This window comes from Bubalus kerabau, chromosome 8 (assembly GCF_029407905.1).
Source record: "Bubalus kerabau isolate K-KA32 ecotype Philippines breed swamp buffalo chromosome 8, PCC_UOA_SB_1v2, whole genome shotgun sequence".
NCBI lineage: Eukaryota > Metazoa > Chordata > Mammalia > Artiodactyla > Bovidae > Bubalus > Bubalus kerabau.
The window spans coordinates 95,423,325-95,445,240 of record NC_073631.1 but is presented as its reverse complement, the minus strand read 5'-3'; the positions used below and the strand labels follow the sequence as shown (position 1 = coordinate 95,445,240).

The window sequence follows — 21,916 nt, the reverse complement described above, 5'->3', positions numbered from 1 at the left end:
CATCCACTTCCCACCCCCATGGCCAGTCTTTGGACTATTTCAGGCCACGGTTCAGCACATTCGTATTAGTAATAGCATGCATTTCCAACAAAAACCAGTCATGGCTAGAGGAGGTTACTATGAAGTGACTATGTAATGTGAGCAAAGAAGACAATTTTGAAGTAAGCCCTGTGGGAATACATGAAAGGACAGAAGAACAGAATAAACAACAGCAAAATCTGCTTCCGAGTTGTCAGGATTCCATATCACAGAAATGCAGAAGACATTTGGAGGTGGACTGGCCCATCCTAGTAATCGGACCCCGTTCTGGGACTCTTAGAAATGTGGCTGGAGTGGACAGGATGCTGGACGAGGCTCTAGTCTCTCGTGGTGTAGTCAACACACAAATAGCTCCACACGCTCCCAAGAGGAAAGGACACACAGCGAACAGAGGCACAGGCCAGGGGTCACTAGGACCTGCCCAGTGCCAGTGAGGGGGCAGAGGAGAAACCGGTGCATCATGAGCTGCAGCCTGAGGAGCGGGGCGCTCTCTCCCACCTCAGAACTATAATTGATTTGTCTGATTTACCAGAACAACAGTAAGCCATGCACCAGCCACATTTTATTGCCTGTTTTGCACGTTATATCTGCGGGAGATTGTATTTATTACAGAGCAGGCTACAGCAAAAACAATAATAACCTGGAGATAAGCAACAGCCTTACATTCCACTAACTCGCATTCTGACTTTTTGTGTGTCGGAGAGGTGGGGAATGGAGACAGGATCGGGGAGAAAGAAAAGGCACGAATAATGAAAACAAGGTTGAATGAAGGGAAGCAGTTGCCACAGAACCACTCTACAAATGCAATCAGATCTAGCACCAAGTCGATCAGATTCTCAGTGGGTTTCATGCTCACGGAACCGTCCTGGCCTGGAGGGCAAGTGGACAAGAGGAGCAAGGACTGCGGTGCCAGGCGCGGGTCATGGCCTATTTCCTCCACCTTTTAAAAATCAGAAATAAAGGAAACCAGCAACTGTTTCAGGACCCAAACTCCCAGATTTTTTTTCCCGCTTAGTGGATACCCTGAAAAACAGGAGCAGAGATGCAGAAGAGTCAAGTTTATCCTAGCCCCAGTCAAAAGGTAGGTTCGTGCATCTGGCATTACAGATGCCATGAACCTTATGAAAAACTCGACGTTCCGTTGACACTGATGTCAAAAATCATCTACTTTAACAAAAATTGAAGCCCAACACAATCTAAACACTGGGGACCCATCGCAACACTCTTGAAAAGTCAAAAAAAAAAAAAAAAAAAAAGAAAAAACTGTAATGAGTTCTCATGTAAGAGCTCAACTGGGCACAAGAGAACTCCAAGTTAGAAAGCTTGTTTGGTAGCCAACATCGATCAGTCCAGTCCAGTCCCGGGGAAAGCTGATGGATGCACATGAAATGGCCTGGTTGCTTCAGCACCATAGGATGAGGCCAGCATCTCACCTGCCCAATCAGAGTCAGCCACTCACTCCTACACCTGGCTACTTAACTCCCCACAGCAGGGAGTCAGCCAAGCAGGTCTTGCACTTGCTAACTCTCCACAGGAGGCATCTTTGTGCATTCCAACCCTGACCCATTGAAATCGTTTTTACAGAACAGAAGAGAAGAGATAGGAACAATGGATAGAAACCCAACTCTAAGAGTGGGAGGCCATTAAGACTGGAACAAGTTTATGGGTGATCTGTCTCCCAGTCATGATATATAACCTCCTCCACAGAGCATATTACTTGAGTGTGTTTAGAAAACAAAATATTAAGAGCATATATGTCTTTTTCTCCCTCAAGGATGCGTTCTGGGGTGCGGCGAGAGGTCCTGCATGAATGTCGGTTCACAGTCAGCATCGTGGTGGCACACGGCATATGCTGTTGGCTCAATGAGCCATTTACCACAGCCTGCAACTGAGAGGGTGGCCAATGAGGGGAGGGAGGGACACAAAGATTAAAAAAAAATTTTTTTTACAAACTTTAATGAAACCATTACACGTGGTTGTCTTAGATGACCTTTATTCCAATATTTGTTAGTTCACCTGGATGTAAACCATTGGCCTGACTGACCCCACCTGACCACGGGTCCCTCAGTAACATCGCCAGAACACTTCAGGAAACTGGAGACACATACATCACACTTAAATAGTGCAAGAGAATTCAACACACACATACTGAACATGATACTGTGACAGAAAGAAGAGAAGGTTAGAAAAGGGAGACAAAACTCTTCTGTTAGAGAGGGCACCAAAAAAGCCTCTAACCTAAACTGAATAATGTGTGATGAAGGTGGACAAGGTCATTGTGACATCTATTGAATGGATTGCTTTTTCACTTTCACTCTCCCACGTGGTCCAGCTATCCTCTCTTATTTATGTGGTAAGTAGAGGAGTTTGACTTGCATTTATTTCTGAGTAATGTAAGAACAAACCAATTCTCCAATATCTAGGCAGCAAAGAGAATAAAAGTATGTATGAAACTGAACTACAGTTTAGGGGGTGGATCATGAAGACAAGTTTCCTAAGATTCATGGCTACCAAAACACACACAGAGGAAACACATCAAGGTAGGAGGCAGCATGAGATTCGAAGATAGCCTTAAAGATCACTAGGACACTATGCTGGGAATGCCGAGAGGACAATCCCAAAAAAGTGTAACTCTGCCTCAAGAAGCCATCAAGGGCCTCACTTCGATCCCAGTGGGAAATCTAAGCATGAACATGAACCCCGCAGGCCAAAACAGAAACCCAACTCTAAGGCTCAATTCAGCTTCTGGATGGCCCCAGTGGGCCAGACAAGAGCTTTGGGGTGGGCATATCTGCTCTCAGTGCAGAAGTCACCACGATGTTTTCCAAAATAGGTATCTTACAACTTTTTCCCCCCTGCAGTTAAAAAACCAAAACAAAAATTACCCTTTGATTTGACCAAAAGAATGAAGAAATATGGCTGAGAATGCCACAGCAGATACAGAGAGAAATTAAGAACAATTACTCAGCATGGTAAACAAGAGAGAAAACTGGCCTGATACCAGCGCAGGGAAAGTCACCTGTGAAACATGAGCCTCAGTAGATGCAACATAGTCACTTGCAGCTCAAACTCCAGACTTCAGCCACGAGGGACACATACCATGTACCTCACTTGATGAACAGTGGCATGGTATCTTGACTGAAGTCCAATTAATACAGGCCACACTGTACAACCTGTAGTATGCAGTGACTGCTACAGACAGGGAAAGTTTAACAGAATCCCAGTGACTGAAGGCCACAGGGGAACACCACACTCAGGCAATAGAGAGCTGGCCAGATGGGTTTAGATGCCATCACAAGGAACTACAGGTAGAGCCTGAGTCAGGCTTGGGAACACAACAGAACAAGATACACTGGAATTCATGACTGCTGTGGGCTCGGCTGAGCTTCTGTTTACAACAGCATTTTCTTCTTGGTGCCCAGGGCCAGCTGTCCAAATGTCCAGGCTGAGGCTGACAAGCTCCTCCTCTGTTATGTCCCCTGGGCTATGTGCTCTCTCTACACAAGACCTGGAGCCCCACCTTACCCATTAGTGACTACGAGAGCAGAACTGGATGGTGTGTGTCCCAGGAACAGAGGGTGAAACTCACAGCCAACAGGTCTTCCCTGGCCCCCTGATCAAAATCAAACTCAGAACCCTCACGACCGCCTTGGGCTGCTCTATGTCTCTTCCAAGCGGTCGCTCCCTGGCACTACTACTGTCTCTCTTTAGTGCTTGCATGTAGGGACCTTATCTGTCTTTATCTGTCCTGTTCACTGTTATATCCTCACTGTTGAGAACAGTTCCAGGCAGCGTAGGCACTTGCTGAATAAATGAATAAACTGTCTCAATTAACAAAGGTATCTAATTCAGACATAGAAGTTCCTAAATATGCAAGTTAACATCCTAGGCAAAAATAGTCATTTGGACACAGCCTTTAGGCAGCTCAAAAGTATCTATATCACCTCTTCTTTTCTATCATCTAGTAGATCTGTTAGCTCAAAGGATGCTCACACTGTTCCAGCCTCATTCATTAGGATTAATTCCTAAACTTGTCTGAAAATCTATACTTGACATTTTTTTTCCACTAAGACTTTTCAGTCACAGAATTAAACAGGAAATTTTTTTTTTAATTTAAGGTAATTTCATTTTAACACAACTCGAGAGAAATATCTTCTAACTCATGATAATAAGAAAATGGAAAAGCAACTAAGTAAAAATTCAGGTGGAGAGCTGGGAGGTTTTATGCCCTGGTTTAAATTCTGTTTTCCCAGAGAATAAAACAGGATCTCTACAGAGGCATTAGCAGAAGCCGTGGAAAAACTCACATTCAGTGCCTGAAAACAAATGAGCTACAGAAAACACATAAGCGGAGGCCCTTCAGTGAAGCAGCAGCCAAGCTCTTGGCCCCTCGAAGTCACATGGCTCCATTCAATGACACAACTCACCCCAGATATGTCTGCGACCCGGTGGATAGGCACTTCCTTCTTGCTATGCAATCCTTTGCCATTCTTAATAGCTCTGCAAAGAAAGAGAAAGGAAAAAAAAAAAAAAAGCGCTCAATGAAAATACAAACCACAGTGGAAAGGGGTAAGGAGGGTGGGAAAGGGGGCAAGAAGAGAGGTCAGTTCACTGGGCATGTGTGACTACAGAGGGCACACTGCTGAGTAACTAGTATTGTCCAGAACATTCCATGGTGGGGAGGGTACATGTCTGCTCTTCCCCTAAGCCCAGTAACCATGGCTTGGCTGCTAGTTAAGGCCAGCTGTTCACCTTGTTATCAGAGAAAGCTCCCTAACTTGTCTCCAAATGAAAGGCATTGTTCCAGGCATAAAAGAACAATCAGTTGGAAGAGCGCATTCCTGAAAAACAGAAGTAATAATGTTTCTTGAAGTAATAATGTTTCTTTCTGGGTTTAATCACATGAAACATTTTCAATGCAGTATATGTACCTAGCGTTCCAATTCTAATGGAAATAAGTTTCTCCCAGGTAAAAAGATAAATTGCCCTGAATGAAGCAATATTGTACAGAAGTCTTTTTAATATGGGGGAAGAAGGGCGTTTCTTGGTGGTCCAGTGGTTAAGAATGCAGTGCTTTAACTGCCTGACCTGGGATCAATCCCTGGTTGGGTAACTAAGATCATGCAAGCTGTGCAGCATGGCCAATAAATAATAACTAAATCGGGAAGAAATTAGCAAAGGTGCCTAATTGAGAATAAGCCTCATTCTCAGGTTGTAATTGCAATGAGTTTAGCAGGGGATCCTGCAACACACATCTGACCACCTTGTGCATCCTAATTGGACTGGTCCAATTGTGTCCTCGGAGAAGGCAATGGCACCCCACTCCAGTACTCTTGCCTGGGAAATCCCATGGACGGAGGGGGGGCTGCAGTCCATGGGCTGAGCAACTTCACTTTCACTTTTCACTTTCATGCATTGGAGAAGGAAATGGCAACCCACTCCAGTGTTCTTGCCTGGAGAATCCCAGGGACCAGGGAGCCTGGTGGCCTGCCGTCTATGGGGTTGCGCAGAGTCAGACACGACTGACGTGACTTAGCAGCAGCAGCAATAGCAATTGTGTTCTAATTGAATTGGTCCAATCTCCCACCTTTTGCGTTCTAATCCCTTGAGTGGTAGCTTCAGGAACCTGATCACTTGTGTAACAATGAAGGACCGCAGACTCAAAGGTGATGGTACAGCACTAAGCAATTAGTCAAGACCTTCACGAATACTTAGAGGAGGAAATGGCAATCCACTCCAGGATTCTTGCTGGGAAATACCATGGACAGAGCAGGCTATAGTCCATGGGGTTGCAAAGAGTCAGACATGACAGAGTGATTAACACTTTGTGCATACTGGCATGTAAAGAACATTTGTGTTTAGGGACAGAGAAAGATTCAGGAATGTGTCTGCTTCATGAACTAGACTTTCTAGGGTTTCCATATCTCAGAGAAAGTGTTAAAGTAAATTGCCCAGACCAGGGTCAAGGTGTAGGACCATCACACTATGAACCACACTGCAGCCTTCCTCGTACCCAGGATCCATGAACAAACAGAACTAGAGGTATTACTCTCGAGTCCTAACTTTCTAAATCCAATTCACAAATCAAACTGGGTGGGAGTTGCTGAGTGCAAAGCGCAACAGTCATTTCTTACATATGCAGCCCTCATCATTTGCCTCCTTTTCCACCCAGGGGACCTATCTCTCACTCAACTTATCTGAAACATCCTCTGTTCAGAAACAACAAACAAAACACTTCCCTTTCTACTCAGTTTCCATTCCGTGATGAGGGTAAGAAATCAAAATACAGAATTAAAAAAAACTGTAACTCGCTCTACTTTGACATGTTAATGGAAAGAAAACATTCCCAAGTTCCTTGAATGCCACAATTCCTCCTGAATTTGAATCAAGGCAAGGGCTTTAGACATTGCAAGTGGGTCAGAATTTCTCCATTTAATTTTAGTCCAGTGCTTTATCATTCAGGGAATCTGATGATGACCACAGATGGGGGCTGATTCTCAAGGTTTAGCCCCTGGTCTCTTGGGATCTCCACACTAATAGTAGATCCAACTCTTTTAGCTCCTAAGCCCTGTGTGTATCCAGACTGTGTTCTGTTTCTACAGTCTCCCCTGCCACCAACAAGCTTTCCCCATTTTGCTACCATAAACTCAAAGGAGGAGTCTTGGGAACAAACCTGCTGTGAGGCAAAGCAAGCTCACCGTCACCCCAATTGTAAGTTGCTTCCCTTCAGGGCGAGGCATGCTTAGCTTTCTGCAGGTCCTGTGGGGGCACAAACTGCCTACAGCCTTCTCCTGTTCTAACAATCAGGACAACCAAAATAAACAGACCTACCCAGTGAACAGACGGTTCATGTGAGAACATTGCTGAACGCCTGGCCTCTCCTGGGGGCTGGAGAGCACCTCATATACTACGAGGCAAAAAGAACAGGGCCTGGGCAGTAAGTCAGAAAACAGGTTCTTTGTAAAAGCAGGGAGGTGGTAAATCAAAATTCTTCTTTCTCTCTATGATCCCAAAGGAGCCTTATGACATAAGCAGAAATTTAGGACTTAACCAAGGTTAAACATACTACCCCAAGGGGAAAAACCATCATACCCCAAACAGAAAATAGGGATAACAGTATTCATATGACATCTGAAACAAACCAGAATTCTTTAAAATTAAGTCTTAATATTAAAAAGGCAGAGGAACTAGAGATCAAATTGCCACCATCTGTTGGATCATAGAAAAAGCAAGAGAATTGCAGAAAAACATCTACTTCTGCTTCCTTGTCTACGCTAAAGCCTTTGACTATGTGGATCACAACAAACCATGGAAAATCCTTCAAGAGATAGGAATACTAGACCACCTGACCTGCCTCCTATGAAACCTATATGCAGGTCAAAAAGCAACAGTTAGAACCTTACATGGAACAACGGACTGGTTCCAAATGGAAAGGAGCACGTCAAGCCTGTATATTGTCACATTGCTTATTTAACTTATATGCAGAGTACATCATGCAAAATGCCAGACTGGCTGAAGCACAAGCTGGAATAAAGACTGCCGAGAGAAACATGAATAACCTCAGATATGCAGATGACACCACCCTTATGGCAGAAAGCGAAGAGGAGCTAGACTCTCTTGATAAAAGTAAAAGAGGAGAGTGAAACAGTTGGCTTAAAACTCAACATTTAAAAAACTTTAAGATTATGGCATCCCGTCCCATCACTTCATGGCAAATAGATGGGGAAACAATTGAAACAGTGACAGACTTTATTTTCTTGGACTCCAAAATCACTGCAGATGGTGACTGTAGCCATGAAATTAAAAGATGCTTGCTCCTTGGAAGAAAAGCTATGACCAACCCAGACAGCATATTAAAAAGCAGAGACATTGCTTTGCCAACAAAGGTCTGTGTAGTCAAGGCTATTGTTTTTCCAGTAGTCCTGCATGGATGTGTGAGTTGGACTATAAAGAAAGCTGAGCATTGAAGAATGATGCTTTTGAATTGTGGTGTTGGAGAAGACTCTCCTGAGAGTCCCTTGGACTGCAAGGAGATCCAACTGGTCAATCCTAAGGGAAATCAGTCCTGAATATTCATTGGAAGGACTAATGCTGAAGCTGAAACTCCAATACTTTGGCCACCTGATGCGAAGAACTGGCTCATTGGAAAAGACCCTGATGCTGGGAAAGACTGAAGGCGGGAGGAGAAGGGACGACAGAGGATGATATGGTTGGATGGCATCACTGACGTGATGGACATGAGTAGGACCTTGTTTAGGACCTTGCTCCTAAAAAGATTATTATTAGATACTTGGTTGCATTCAGGCATTAATTTTGGAAAAACCTTCAAAGACTTCATCTTTTCATACTTTAGATACAATTGCTAAATTAGATAAGATTTCAGGCAAATTTTGTAAATTTCATTCACACTCAGGAGGCAATATCATATTTAAGGGCTTCCCAGGTGGCTCAGTGGTAAAGAATCTATCTGAAATGCAGGAGACCCAGGTCCAACTCTTGGGTCAGGAAGATCCTCTGGAGAAGGAAATGGCAACCCATTCCAGTATTCTTGCCTGGGAAATCCCATGGATAGAGGAACCCGGCAGACTATAGTATATGGGGTTGCAAAGAATCGGACACGACTGAGCGACTAAACAACAACAGATCATACTTAAGCTGAGAAATAGTTTTTGCTGCTGCTGCTGCTAAGTCGCTTCAGTCGTGTCCGCCTCTGTGCGACCCCACAGACGGCAGCTCACCAGGCTCCCCTGTCCCTGGGATTTTCCAGGCAAGAACACTGGAGTGGGTTGCCATTTCCTTCTCCAATGCACGAAAGGGAAAAGTGAAAGTGAAGTCACTCAGTCGTGTCCGACTCTTAGAGACCCCATGGACTGCAGCCCACCAGGCTCCTCCGTCCATGGGATTTTCCAGGCAAGAGTACTGGAGTGGGGTGCCATTGCCTTCTCCGAGTTGTTGTTAGTTCTTAACAAAACAGAGACAAAAGTGAAAGTGTTTTATTATTATCTGTAAATACTAACTACAAACGATGCCTGCCCAGGACAACCTCTGAAGAGTAAATGGCACACTGGACCCAGGCCACTCAGCACGAGGGCTCACTGACAAAGCTGCTAAATGCCTCATGCCCGCTCAGGGGGACCCAGGTCTCCCGCCCTGTGCTGCGGTTGCTTTGGTCCTTGTTTGCCCACTGCTGCTGAAAGGGCCCTGGGTGAGCCATCCCCAGAAAACCTCCGTCAGGCTGACACAAGGGCTTCTAGAGAGAGAGGATCTGTGGGAACAACTCAGTGCAGAAATACCTGCTCTTATCTCAAAGAAGTAAGGATCAAACACCAAGAGTAGTAGGCTCACCACAGTGCTGTTCCTGAAAGGAATATACTATGTACCTTTTTCTTCCAGGATGCAAAGTGCATATATGACATGCCTGTCTACTAACAGCTGTATATACAGAAAATGAAAACGAGATCCTGCTTCTGCTGCCTTGTCATGACTTCTTGGTGGGGCAATCCCCGAATCTTACATAATCCAGCCTCTGTGGCCTAGGTTTGGGGGCACTCTGACTTTTAAGACCTGGGAGGGTATAGAAGGTAGTAGGTTTGCTTTCCACCAATGCCTGCTCCACTGAGCAAATGGCGACTCCTCTCCCCACACTTCCTGCAGGCTGAAACCACGGCTCAACATCCCTTTTCATTAGGCAAGGAATGAAACTCCTGACTTCTAAACTTTGCCTGCTGTGTCTGCTTAATAGCTGCTTTCTCACAAAGGCAGGCTGGAGCTCAGGCCGGCAGGGAGAAAGGAAGCAGTGGGGCAGAACGCAGCCTGCGCCTGTCGGAGGCTTTCTTCTCCAAGCAGCCACAGCACAAAGATGGCAACGACCAGCAGTGTCCATAATGGACAGAAATCATCGCCAGCCGGGAAAAGTGAGTAACGTCTGCACACATACACAGAGGCAACAGTAAAGGAGAGGGATGAAAACTCTGCTTTTTAGGTTGCTTCTAGAAGCTTCTAGAAGCTATAGTGTGGGACAGGAACCCCATTTAGATCAGCACAAAACTCTTCTTGCCAAGTTTGAAATTCTCCTGTATGAGATGCTACTGCTTTCCCACTAGAAGATAAAACCATCAACTCTGCAAAGGCAGACATGGGTGTTGTTAAAAGGGAGATTAGCCTACTACTTAGCATAAAAGGATTAGAACCTAACACTGTACAAAGAAACAGTTTGCTCTTCGGTTCTAGGGCCCCTTGCAGAAAAGCTGCCATCTCCAAGGCACAAGCCTTAGCACCACTGACATTCTGAATCACCAGTTCATCTTGTGGCAAAGAGGCCATGACCTTAATTTCAGTACAACAATGGTAGACTGGTATTCTGAATATTTTTGTAAGTTTACAAAAAAAATTCAAAGAATGTATGGTTAGAGCCAGCCTTAACCCAACCATATAATAGTTGCCACATGAGGAATTTTTTAAAAATAAAATTCAATTATTTATTTGGCTGCATGGGGTCTTAGTTGTGGCATGCTGGATCTAGTTCCCTGATGAGGGATAGAACCCAAACCCCCTGCACTGGGGGTGTGGAGTCTTAGCTACTGGACCATCAGGGAAGTCCCTTTTCTTGGGATTAAAAAAAAATTATTTTTATCTTTTGGCCATGCAGTGCGGCATGTGGAATTTTATTAAGTTCCCCAACCAAGGAATGAACCAGAACTCTCTACACTGGAAGCATGGCATCTTAACCACTTGACCACCATGGAAGTCCCAAGAATTCTCTCCCTGGTGACATAATTGAGCTTCAGGGAGAATGCTGGGAGTATCTATGAACCAACCTGAAATAGTAGGAGAATTATATATGTGAATTTTTCTGGGGAATAGGAACTCCAACAGTTTCACAGAAAGAACCACTTTTATACATAAAAGGGATCTAAAGGAAACAAAGTGATGGAAAGCACACAACAGAGGCAGAGGGAAATGACGCGGCAAGATCAGGAGGCCCTGACTGGCATCTCCCCTTTAACAACACTGCCTTGTTAACCAGGAAACCAAGCTGTCCCTTAACTCTGCTCTGAGTCCTTGCCTACAGCCAAGCCTTTCTTCCTTCCTAATTGTGCTCACTTGGCTCTGCTGCAACCCTCTTGGGCCAGGCCCACATCAATTTATTCCTAGATAACATCAGGACTATTTTAACTAAATCCACTCAGGCTCCTTTGAGAGTGCACACCACCGCTCCATGACTTCTTCACAAAATCAGTTCATCACTTTGCTCCCCTGCTTATACCCATAACAGAGACCCCCAGCCTGTGCCATCAAGGGGAAAGTGTAACCTGGCTTTCATGGGCCTATCTGTCTTCCCACGATTTCCACATTACTCCTTCTAATCCAGTGGGGTCCATTTTCTCCAGACCCTTACATGCAAATCATTCATAGATCCACACTAGAGAAAAAAAGCCACCACCTCATCCCAATCATAAAACAGCTGTCACATACAAACTGCTAAATCGGGGCCCTAGGTGGGAGTCTGTTTGAATAGTGGAAGTATCTACAAACTACTCTGAAGCAGTAGAATTATATATGTGAATGGGTACACGTTTGTGCATCACTCAGTTGAGCATCCAGTTACAAATTGCAATGCAGTATTTTTGAACTGCATCATGCATTCACTTTAGTTCTATAGTTAGACTATGGGCCCTTTGAGGACTTGAATTCTAGCCTTAATATTTGCTACAGTATTTAATACAGAGCTATATTCACATAGTCTTAAACTCAGGGTCATCTAGATAAATTATCGTGCGCCTGTTAAAGGTGAACCAATGTCCACTGACTAACACAGAGTGTGAAGATATTTCAGAGTGGAGACTGGATAATGCCAAAGTGAGCATAGAGCACAGAAAAGTGAGCTTATTGGCTTTCCTGGAGGTGCAGATTTGTGGTAAGATACATGCTCCAGGTTGCAGGCATCTTGGTTTTGCTACTTGGAGTGGGGCAAGGCAGAAGAGTTGAAAGCCTGGCCTCTGAGCAGAAGCACAAGGGCATCAAGATCAGAAGCCTCGCATTCCCCTCCTTAGGTCCCCGAGAGCTAGAGGAGGTGGTTGGCCACCTGAAAGGCAGTGATGGGAGCAAAGCCCCAGCTACCACGAACAATAAAACAGGACCAAGTGGCAGGACCGTCAGAAGCACCTACTGGGTAGTACAGAGTATGTAACTATGGAGAGAGGGAAACAATTCAAACAGAAAAGGAGGAAAAACAGAACAAAGAGCCAGTTAACTTGCCAAACTTCTAAAGAATCTTGCAACGTATTTTTAGCTCACATTGATGAATACAGAGTTTCAACTGAAACAAACACAGCAGTGAAACACAGCAGCAAGCAACACTTTCTTCAGCTTTTTTTACTGGTTCCTTGGCACCTGGAGGAGGCAACCAGGTCCTGACACTCAGAAACTGAGATGTGGAGTGGGCACAGGTGCACAATGCGGGGGGGGGGGGGGCACGGGTGCACCAAGATGATGCAGCTGCGTTGTCAACGAAATCAGAATCACTGATAAGACAGAAAAGATGGAGCGTACACAGTTGGGAAAGGAGGAAATTGAGTCCTACGGTCAAGGGGAGGTGGGAGGACTTATGAGGCAGTAGAGCAAATAACAAGGAACTCTGGGCAACCTCATCTAAAACTAATATAAAAAGAAATGAAGATGTATTTCTGTTGTGCCGGGTGTGACAAGCGATCTGCTGTGCTCAGGTTAAGAGGGGAAAACTGAGCTCTGTGGAAGAGAACCACCAGGCAGCGCAATATTAGATTCATGAAAACATGAGCAGATGACGCTGTCCCAGGTTAGGGCCACAGGACTAGTAGCGCCCAGGAGAAATGGTCCGTGTCAGTCTCAAGTCTTCTTGAGGGGACAAGGGGCAGAAAGGGAAGATTAGAGGCAATGACAACTGAAAGCTGTCTCAATGACACTGGTTTTTATCATTTTTTCATGTCTTTATCACTGAGGCAATACAGGGCCAGAAAAAGTACAAGAAAGAACAATCCATAATTCAATTTCAAGATAAAAGCACCATTAACATAATTTTTAAGTGTTGATACACATACGTGTGTGTGCGTGCTGTTGCTCAGTTGTGTCCGACTCTTTGTAACTCCACGGACTGTAGGCCACCAGGCTCCCCTGTCCATGTAATTTTCCAGCAAGAATACTGGACTGGGCTGCCACTCTCTTCTCCAGGGGATCTTCCCCACCCAGGGATCAAACCTGCGTCTCTTGCGTCTCCTGCACTGGCAGGCAGATTCTTTACCATACCTGCCCACTTAAAGAAAATTGTGGGCAAAGTTTAGCAATTGTTTTTTTCCCTCATAAATAATTAACTAAATGAACACTTCCTTGTGTTGTTAGTTTTATTATATCATTTTCTAATCATTGCACATAAACCTGTAATGGATGTACATTGTCTATTGCTGGATATCTCTGTGACTGTACTATTCCAGTGTAATACTTCCAGCCCTATAAAGTACGCCAAAGGAATAGCTCTTAAACTGTCAGGCATCTTACTAATTATTTCTTAGAATAAATTCATACAACCCGGATGGCTGTGTCATGGGTCAGTGAAGCGCCATTCCTGTTTTTCATCTCCTTTCCCCAGGCAACCCGGACAGAGCATGCCTTGGCTCGTGGACTCTATCTGTGGATAATCCCTTCGATTTAGGTGCTTGTTCTCACGTATCCCATATGCCCACTGGGATCGCCATGCTTATCACGATGTTCACAATTATTTACTCGCTCATCCACATCCCCACCAGACCATGTGTTTTTGTTTTCTTCTCCAATGCACCTGCTATTTGTTACTGTAAAAACAACACATCAGAGAAAAATTTAACGCCTTTTACTCAGTCAAAAGACACAACAGACTTACTGCTGGGAAAATGGTTTTTCCAATGTGAGTACATTTACAGGGACCTGCTGGAAAAGATTCATTGCCATCCGCTACAGATCTGGCTCTCTGAACTTGACACAGAAGCAAGAGGCATGGGAAGTAAGCCTACTCAACTTCTGGGCCCAGAGTTGGAGGAGGGGAGTTGGGGGGCAGCATAGAAGATCACACTCATGTGAGGGAATTTACAGGAAACTTAGATGCAAAGAGATCTACAAAAGAAAGAAAGCTCTGAAGGAGATTTCTCTCTCACAAGCTGCTATAAAATTCTGGGCATTGATGTATCAGTGATTAATTATTTGAACTCCAGTCCTCCGGAGAGATTTCCAAGGATTAGAGCCAAAGCAGGAGACTGACGTCTGTAATAGAGACTCAGCTCCCCGACCACTCTGCCCCCTGATACCACAGAGGAGGTAAATCACATGAGAACAGCAACTCTCAAGATGATTTCACATTAAATTAGCCAAGAGCCAGTAGAAGCTACTCAGAAGGAATCTGGTTAAAGAGTCACAAATGCAGGGCATGAGGAAGGGGAAAGAGGAGTTAAAGGGAATACAGAGCTAGTCAACGGGCTTGGTGAGAAACAAGTATGGCTGCCGGGGAAGCACCACCAGGGCAGGAGTGCAGAGAGATCCGAAGCTGATCCCGTCCATGGCTCAGTCTCTTTACCTTTACTTAATGGTTACAATTCCAACTACTAAATTATTAATGTGCCGCAAAAAGGACACAATTTTGATTTTTTTCTTAAAAAAAAAAAAAAGTAGTTAAGAATTGTTTAGGGCAGTGGTTCTCAAATTTTAGTGTGTGTTAGAATTTCCTGAAGGATGTGTGAAAAGAGATGGCTGGGGCTGAATTCCAGTTTCTGTTTCCATAGGTTTAGGGCGGGACGATGTGGGCAAGACCTGAGAATTCACAGTTCTAACAAGCTCCCAGGTGAAAATGATGTTGCCGGTCTGAGGACCAGACTGTGAGAACCAGTGGCTTAGAGAATCAAGTTAGGAGACATTCAAAAATGGCAAGGATCAAATGTTATCGCTTTATTGCTACAACTTATTTATTTGGGATTAAAATTATATTCACAGTATGATAATCTTCAAATGTATTTTGAAATATGTTGGAACTATTTTGAAACCTCAAATATTTAGGGACTGAGAGGAGCAAGAGCCTTTTAGCCAAAAGAACAATGAGATGGTAGAGAACAGATGAGGTGCTGTGGGCAGATAAATGGTCACAGCTGGGTGGGAAGGGGCAGTGAACACCCAATTAATTAAAGATGTTAGTCAAGAACAACTTCCTCTGCAAGAATACAACCAGTGCACATTAACAATTACAGAAAAGACTGGGCAACGAGGACTTCTTCCTATGAGTTCATGACTTGACTGCCCATACCTTGTGTACACAGAGGAGCTAAAGCTTGCGGGTTCTGACTTTAACCCAAATCCCTACACTAATCACTGAGACGAATGTCATAGCTTGAGTCGTATAGGTTGGAACTGGGAGTTGGGAGGCGAGATAGGATGAAGAGTGAACAGATCCTCTTAATCTCCTGAAAGAGAAAATTATTTGGAAATGGAGATATTATACAGCTCTCCAGAAGTGGCCATTTGTGCTGCCTTAAATGCAGATTGATTACTGCTATTTGGATGTTGAGTGCATCATCTCTTCTGAAGAAAGGGAAAAGCTAAATTTCCCCACATTCAGCTGTATCGTCAAATCACTTCCCCACACCCACTCTTGTAATGCATTTTCCTGTTACCACATCCACTTGCAGGAGCTGATGTGCCCTACTCCCCCATGGTGAAACCCCCCAACACTGATGTGTGCTGAATCTCATTAGTGACCTCTGGCTGTGCCACCTACAGGCAAGCCCCAAATCTGGTGGGGTGTGCACGTTTGGGGTTATGGGAGAAAAAGAAGCAGTTACTTAAGAGAAAGACCAATCTCCTTCTCGAGCTGGTGTCCAATCTGTACCAGCATCCTGTAACACAACCAGGTGAAGAGGGCAGCAGACAATTTACCCAACTCCGACTCTGGGCTACAAAAACCCACCTGCACTCTGGTGCTACAGGAAAGGAACAGAAAAACTTCAAATCAAAGCTCTGGTTTTCAGCAGTATTTGGCAGGATCTAGTATTATCCAAAGAGAATGTTCACTTGGTTAGGTCATTAGATTGAAAGTGTGAAATCTTGGTTTATTAAAAGCTGCACCATTAAACGACTGAGCAGAACAGAGGCTGGATGGAAGAGATGAGTTTCAGGGAGGTGTCCTCATGGGAAAATTTAACAGAAATGAGAAAAAGAATAAAAAAGATGTAAGGAGGGCAGTGTTAATGATGCAGAGGGAAAAAGAGGAGGGGCTAAGAAAACAGGTAAGAAAATGAGAATAGGAAAAATAGCAACACCCAGAGGTCCTATTTAATTATTCAACGCGTGTGCCTCCGAGACTGCATGCTTTGTAAGGCTTCAGTCTGGTATCTTTTTTCTTCACTACCATTATCTCCAGTGCTAGGGCCCAGGATACACTAAAGAAAATAGCAAAGAAAAGGAATGAATCCAAGCCATCATGTGCGAGAGAAAACCAGCCTGAACAACTGTACCCACTAGAGGAATAATTTATTTTGTTTGGAGAACTGGTTAACTCATGCAGTCTATATACTGTGATAGGATATATTAGTTTCAAATTTTCAAAAAACAGATTCAACCTCAACACCAGTTTTCTCACTGGATTGGTAGGAAGATGAAATCTGCTTCATACCAAGTCAAAACTGTGTCAAGCCAGCAATGCTGACCTCTTCCAATTAAAGCAATAGAAAGCAAAAAAGCACTGGTGAGTGATTCTTCACATTTCATTCATAACCAGCATTGAAAATGCCAGTTAAATTGAAGGCACAGACAGGAAATACCTTATCAAAACGTTTTGTGTTTGTCTAAGCACAAGGCATTTTTTTCCTCCACCTATTAAAATTTTGTGGGAAAATCCCTCTATAAATCAAGGGGAAAAAACTGGAGCTGCTCTGGCTGAATCAGGAGTGGGAGCTCAAGCACATTTCTCTCCCAGTGGTATTGAGAGTACTTCAACAGACATGCAAAATAAAAATACATTTACAATTCACTGCCACAAGAGCACTGCTACCTGGAAGTCAGTAAGCCCACTGCAGACTCAGTAACTGTATCACTAAGAGAGATCTTTACTTGAAACAGTTTCTAATGACTACAGGTGTTGGCCTAGGAAAGAGTTAAGTTTATAGCCTTCTAATCAAAGTCTGTGATGGAAATGCCAACACAGATTTCCTGGAGGTTCAAGCTGAGAGAACTCCACAATAGGGAGGGTAAAAGCGAGAGAGAGTTGATAGGATTTTAATGTTGTTACTGTCCAGGCGCTAAGATGTGTCTGACTCTTTGGGACCCCATGGTCTGCAGCCTACCAGGCTTCCATGTCCTTCACTATCTCTTGGAGTTTGCTCAAACTGATGGCCACTGAGTCGGTGATGCCATCTCATCCTCTGTCCTCCCCTGACTGGTATTTATAGGGCTGAGAGACTAGAGATGCCAAAGTTGGCAAGGCAGGAACACTAGTTGTTTTTGTTTTTAAAGAAAAGCAAAGTTGCAATCAGAAACAGGACTCCCTGCAGGGGTGGAGAGGACAAGGAGTCCACACAGCTCTGAGACAGGGCAGGCTCATGCTTGCCTCACCAAGAGGGAGGACAGGCCCCCAGTTTCCTTAATCTGCAGTGTGCTGGCAAGGAAGAGAACAGGAAAAGATAAGAGCCTGCCCTTTTCTCTTCTCCCGAGATAACCCTAACCTCATTATGTATGTCCAGAATGAATCTAAATTCATTTAAATCTGCTCAGACACTAGGTTGTTCAACACAATTGCTTTCCCACTGTCAAGTTGGGGCATCAATTTCTTTTCTGAATATATACAGCCTATCTTGAAATCACAAAATCTTAGAATTAAAAGGTGCCTTAAAGGAATAAAGCCCCAACTTCTGAACAACTTCTGTGTTGTCCTGCAATGAACCACAGAGTAAGTTTCCAGGAAACCTTCAAATATTACATTTTAATATAAATTAGCTTTAGGAGAATGCAGACAAATGATATCCTACAGGTTGGGATGTCCAAGGAAAACAGGACACACAGCCAGGCTTTGACTCCACGCGTTACCAGCTTATCTTTAGTGTCCACAATGAGTTTGACAAAAGTTCACCAGGAAGGCCTGTAGAATGCTAGGGGAGCTCACTATCTGTATTGTTTAAATCAAACAACACATGTTATATCAAACACACAGAATTTGAGAGACTGTGTAATACCTTAAAAAAAGAAGGGTCCCTATAATGAATGACCCAGTATCTTGGAAATACCTAGGAAGGATACGTGACTCTTGGTAGGAGTCAGAGCCCTGCCTTCAGCTTAGAATACTCTGTCAAGATAGACAAAGCAGCCAGCCCACTGGCCAAGAAATACTGAAGTCAGACAAGAATGAGAAGCGTTGGGAAGTCAGTATGGGAGTGAAAAATAAGAATGATGCAGAAAGGAATGACACACTTGCCAAAGAAGACCACGTGATGTCCCTAACTGAGGGCACCAAGTTCAGGAGAGTCATCAGAAAGTGTGGGTCAGCTGTACCCAAGTTCTTTTTACTAAAAATGTCGAGGACACACACTGGAGCTCTCAAGGCTGGGACACAACCAAGGGCTTTTCAATGGAGCCCACGAGAGAAGCGAGGCCCCAAAATACACACAAAAGTGCCAAACCCTTATCTTGCCGGGACACAAGGTAAGGAGGGAAGAGGCAGCCGATGATAGACAAGTGAACTAGAAAGGAAGGCCGCCTGCCGGGAATTAGGGGTTCATTTGTCCTTTAAACAAAAAAAGATGTGGCTTTCTCAAGATGCGCCCTGTGTTTGAGGCGTATTGAGGGTTTCCCAAAAGCAAAGTGCCATTCGAATGAAGGTGCCGCAAAGGGCCAGGCACACAGAGCAGAGCTGCGGAGGGTACGGTGAGCTCGTTTCTGGCGGGCAGGTGGATATGCTTGAAAGCATAGGGAGCTGCAAATTGGCATTCTTCTTCCTCTTCTGTCTCACCCGCTCTCCCAACGTGCGCCTGATGCGTCATTCCCTGAGCTCCCATCAGATGATCTGAGAAAAGTCGGCAGATCATAGCCCCTCACAGAGGAAGCAGGGGCGGCAGGGCTCCTCAGCTCCTGTGCAGGCAGCTGTGCTGACCCAAAGAGTCAGCCAAGTTAACAGGCTGCCCTTTCCCCAAAGCTTACAACGTTTCTCTAAAAGGTTTAATGGCTGAGCAGCGCTCCGGGAAGCCAAGTCAATGGAAGAGCACTGGGCACCATGGCCAAGACCACTAGTGACAACCAGAGAGGAAAACGGGGATCTGGGGCTCAGGGACAGAGAAGTCTCTCGGAATCACCATCCTTGGGTGACTCAAGATGACTGCTGGCCTTGCCATGTTACCTTCACCCACTTATTATTCATTCAAAGAGTTCCAAGATGAGTGACTTGCCCTGAACACAGCAGATGTTATTTATTCGGCCTTTGCTAAAGCATTAGATACAGTACCTCCAGAAATTTAACTTGGGAAATTAATTCAAATTGGTGTGGTTCAGTACACAATCACTGAAGATTAAAAAGTGGCTGCAGGATGATAAACAAAAGACAGTTAAGTGACAGTCCAGGCGGTGAAAGACTGGGGGTCAAGAGCAAAGCCATTCTTGTTTAGGGGTTCTACTCAGGGCCAAGGAAAGGAGTAAACAACTTGCTAATGAGATCTGCAGAGGACACTCAGCTGGGCGGTGGAGGAACCACATGGACAGGGACATAAAATTACAAGGCCGAGTTCAATTGGGAAAAAAAATACAGCTTATCTATCCAGGGGAACTAGATAGATAAGTGAACTCAGAATGTGAACTCAGATCACATTCGTGAGATGGGCAGGGTAAGGGGCAGAGGCAGCAAGCACAAAGTGCTCTGACATGTTGTAACATGACATGAGCACAGAAGTGCTGAGGTGACACAGGGAATGTCTCCTAGGGGCCGGAGTGCGAATGAGGGTGACTTAAGATAAAGTAGCGTTCAGAAAAGAGGTGGTCTTGCAGTAAGGTTGACTAGCATTTTCCCAAAAGTGGGATGGGTGGATGGGGGTGGTTTGCATTCTGCACTGAAAATAGTCTTCAATGGCTATAAGGCCACCATTCCTATCTGGCAGGTGTTCCTGTCTTTCTCACTGGGACTGGCATCTAGAAGATGGCATGGGGCCACCTTCCTGGGGCTCGTGGACAGCACTGCTCCCGAGGAGGACTCACTCGCAGGTCACACAGGCCACTTCTAACGCGTTGTGAGGTATGTACTGCCTCATGGCGGTGCCTCACCGGCCAGGGGAATCACTTCATTTGCTCTCTGTTTAGTCAACCTGCCACAGGGCCGTGGCCCCAAAGCCGGTTTTTCCACCATCGGTCTGAAATCAGTGGCTCAACACAATTATCTCTAGGCAGCTCATTGCTTTAACAGGCAAGCATCTTGTTACATTCCATCAGCTCAAAATGAGAACCGGACTGTTTTCTTCTTAAAACCTAAAAAATTTCACCAACTCTGCATACTCATTAAACATTAGAGCACAACACAGCTACTTCCAACAGCATAATAAGAGCTTGCTGTGGCCTCACTTTCCGGAGGAGCTAGGCAAATTATTTTCATGCTTACCTGCCTGTCAGAGTTAAACATTCACTAGTGGTGGAGAGAAGGCAGAGCGGAAAATGGGACTCAAGATCCCATGGAATGGCTAAGGGCTCCCGCTATGCTGGCAAGGCAAGACTGCTTCTTCAGATACCATCAGACCAACTGAGCGTGCCCACCAAGAACCCACCCCCACATAAAGAACAGTCTAATCATTGCCCATTTCCTAGAATAGCGAGATCATCAAAAGTACTTGAAATGTGGAGCTGCATTTCCTGCTATGGGTCCTTTCAACCCACTGGCTTAATGATAATATAGGCAGGGAGAGAAGCATAAGATGTGAGGGAGGATTAAAGAGAAACATCAATTATGGGCTATACATTGTATTATTATTTTTTTAATATTTTAATGCATTTATTTGGTTGCACTGGGTCTTAGTTATAGCATGTGGGATCTAGTTCCCCTGACCAGGGATTGAACCTGGACCCCCTGCATTGGAGCAGAGAGTCATAGCTACTGGACCACCAGAGAAGTCCATGTTGTATTATTTTACACTAGGCATTCAACAACCAAAGACACTGAACTTTATGCTTAAGAATGAAGTCTTAGGCAGGTCCTCCAGGGAAAATCCCACAAGAAAAGAATCCAAAAAGCCATAGCAAGGCGACAGGCTGCTCTCTTAGCTGACGTCGTGTGACATCCTACAGATGCCCTATCCATCAGGATGTGACACGGTGTTAACAGGCAAATGTCTCCTATCAGGTCAATGTTCTGGGCCAAAGAACAAGAGAAGTGATGTCAGGGATGAAATCTGAGGTACAGATAACACAGGCTCAAACTCATTCCTCCGTGAACCGTGGAGCACAGGCTGGCAACTAACAAACTTCTAGACAAACTCCTAGGTCACAGGAAAGTGTCTGCATGAGACAAGTATCTGAAGCCGCTCTGAAACAATGGGTATATCTTGGTAGAGTGCAGCAGTCTGCTGAGCTCTGGATCAGAACAGGGATCCAGCAATGACCACTGAGCTCTTGCTGTTTCCTGGGAAGGCTAGAGGAATTATTCTGCTCCCAGTCCCGTCTAGTGACAGAAGGCCCCATGAGAAAGAGCCCTGAGAAAGGTCCCTGCTAGGAAATACTGCTGAGCAGCATGCATGTCCTTGGGGCAACCAGCCACAGGGATAAAGGACAAAGGAAAATGTCACGGGGCTTCTCACAAACGCTCTCCTGCCAGCTGTCAGAAGTGTGACACCCAAACTCATTCCCTAATAAATGTTTTCAT

The 21,916-nt window shown here is 44.7% G+C and overlaps 1 protein-coding gene across 2 annotated transcripts in view; it reads right to left on the bottom strand.

The window, feature by feature from the left end:
• SND1 (staphylococcal nuclease and tudor domain containing 1) overlaps nucleotides 1-21,916 on the bottom strand; it is a 422,591-nt gene that overhangs the window by 174,517 nt on the left and 226,158 nt on the right. For both annotated transcript variants that reach the window (XM_055590844.1, XM_055590845.1), the window contains exon 14: nucleotides 4,467-4,539. In XM_055590844.1, the coding sequence (XP_055446819.1) occupies nucleotides 4,467-4,539 (73 nt within the window). The remainder of the gene's footprint in view (nucleotides 1-4,466; nucleotides 4,540-21,916) is intronic.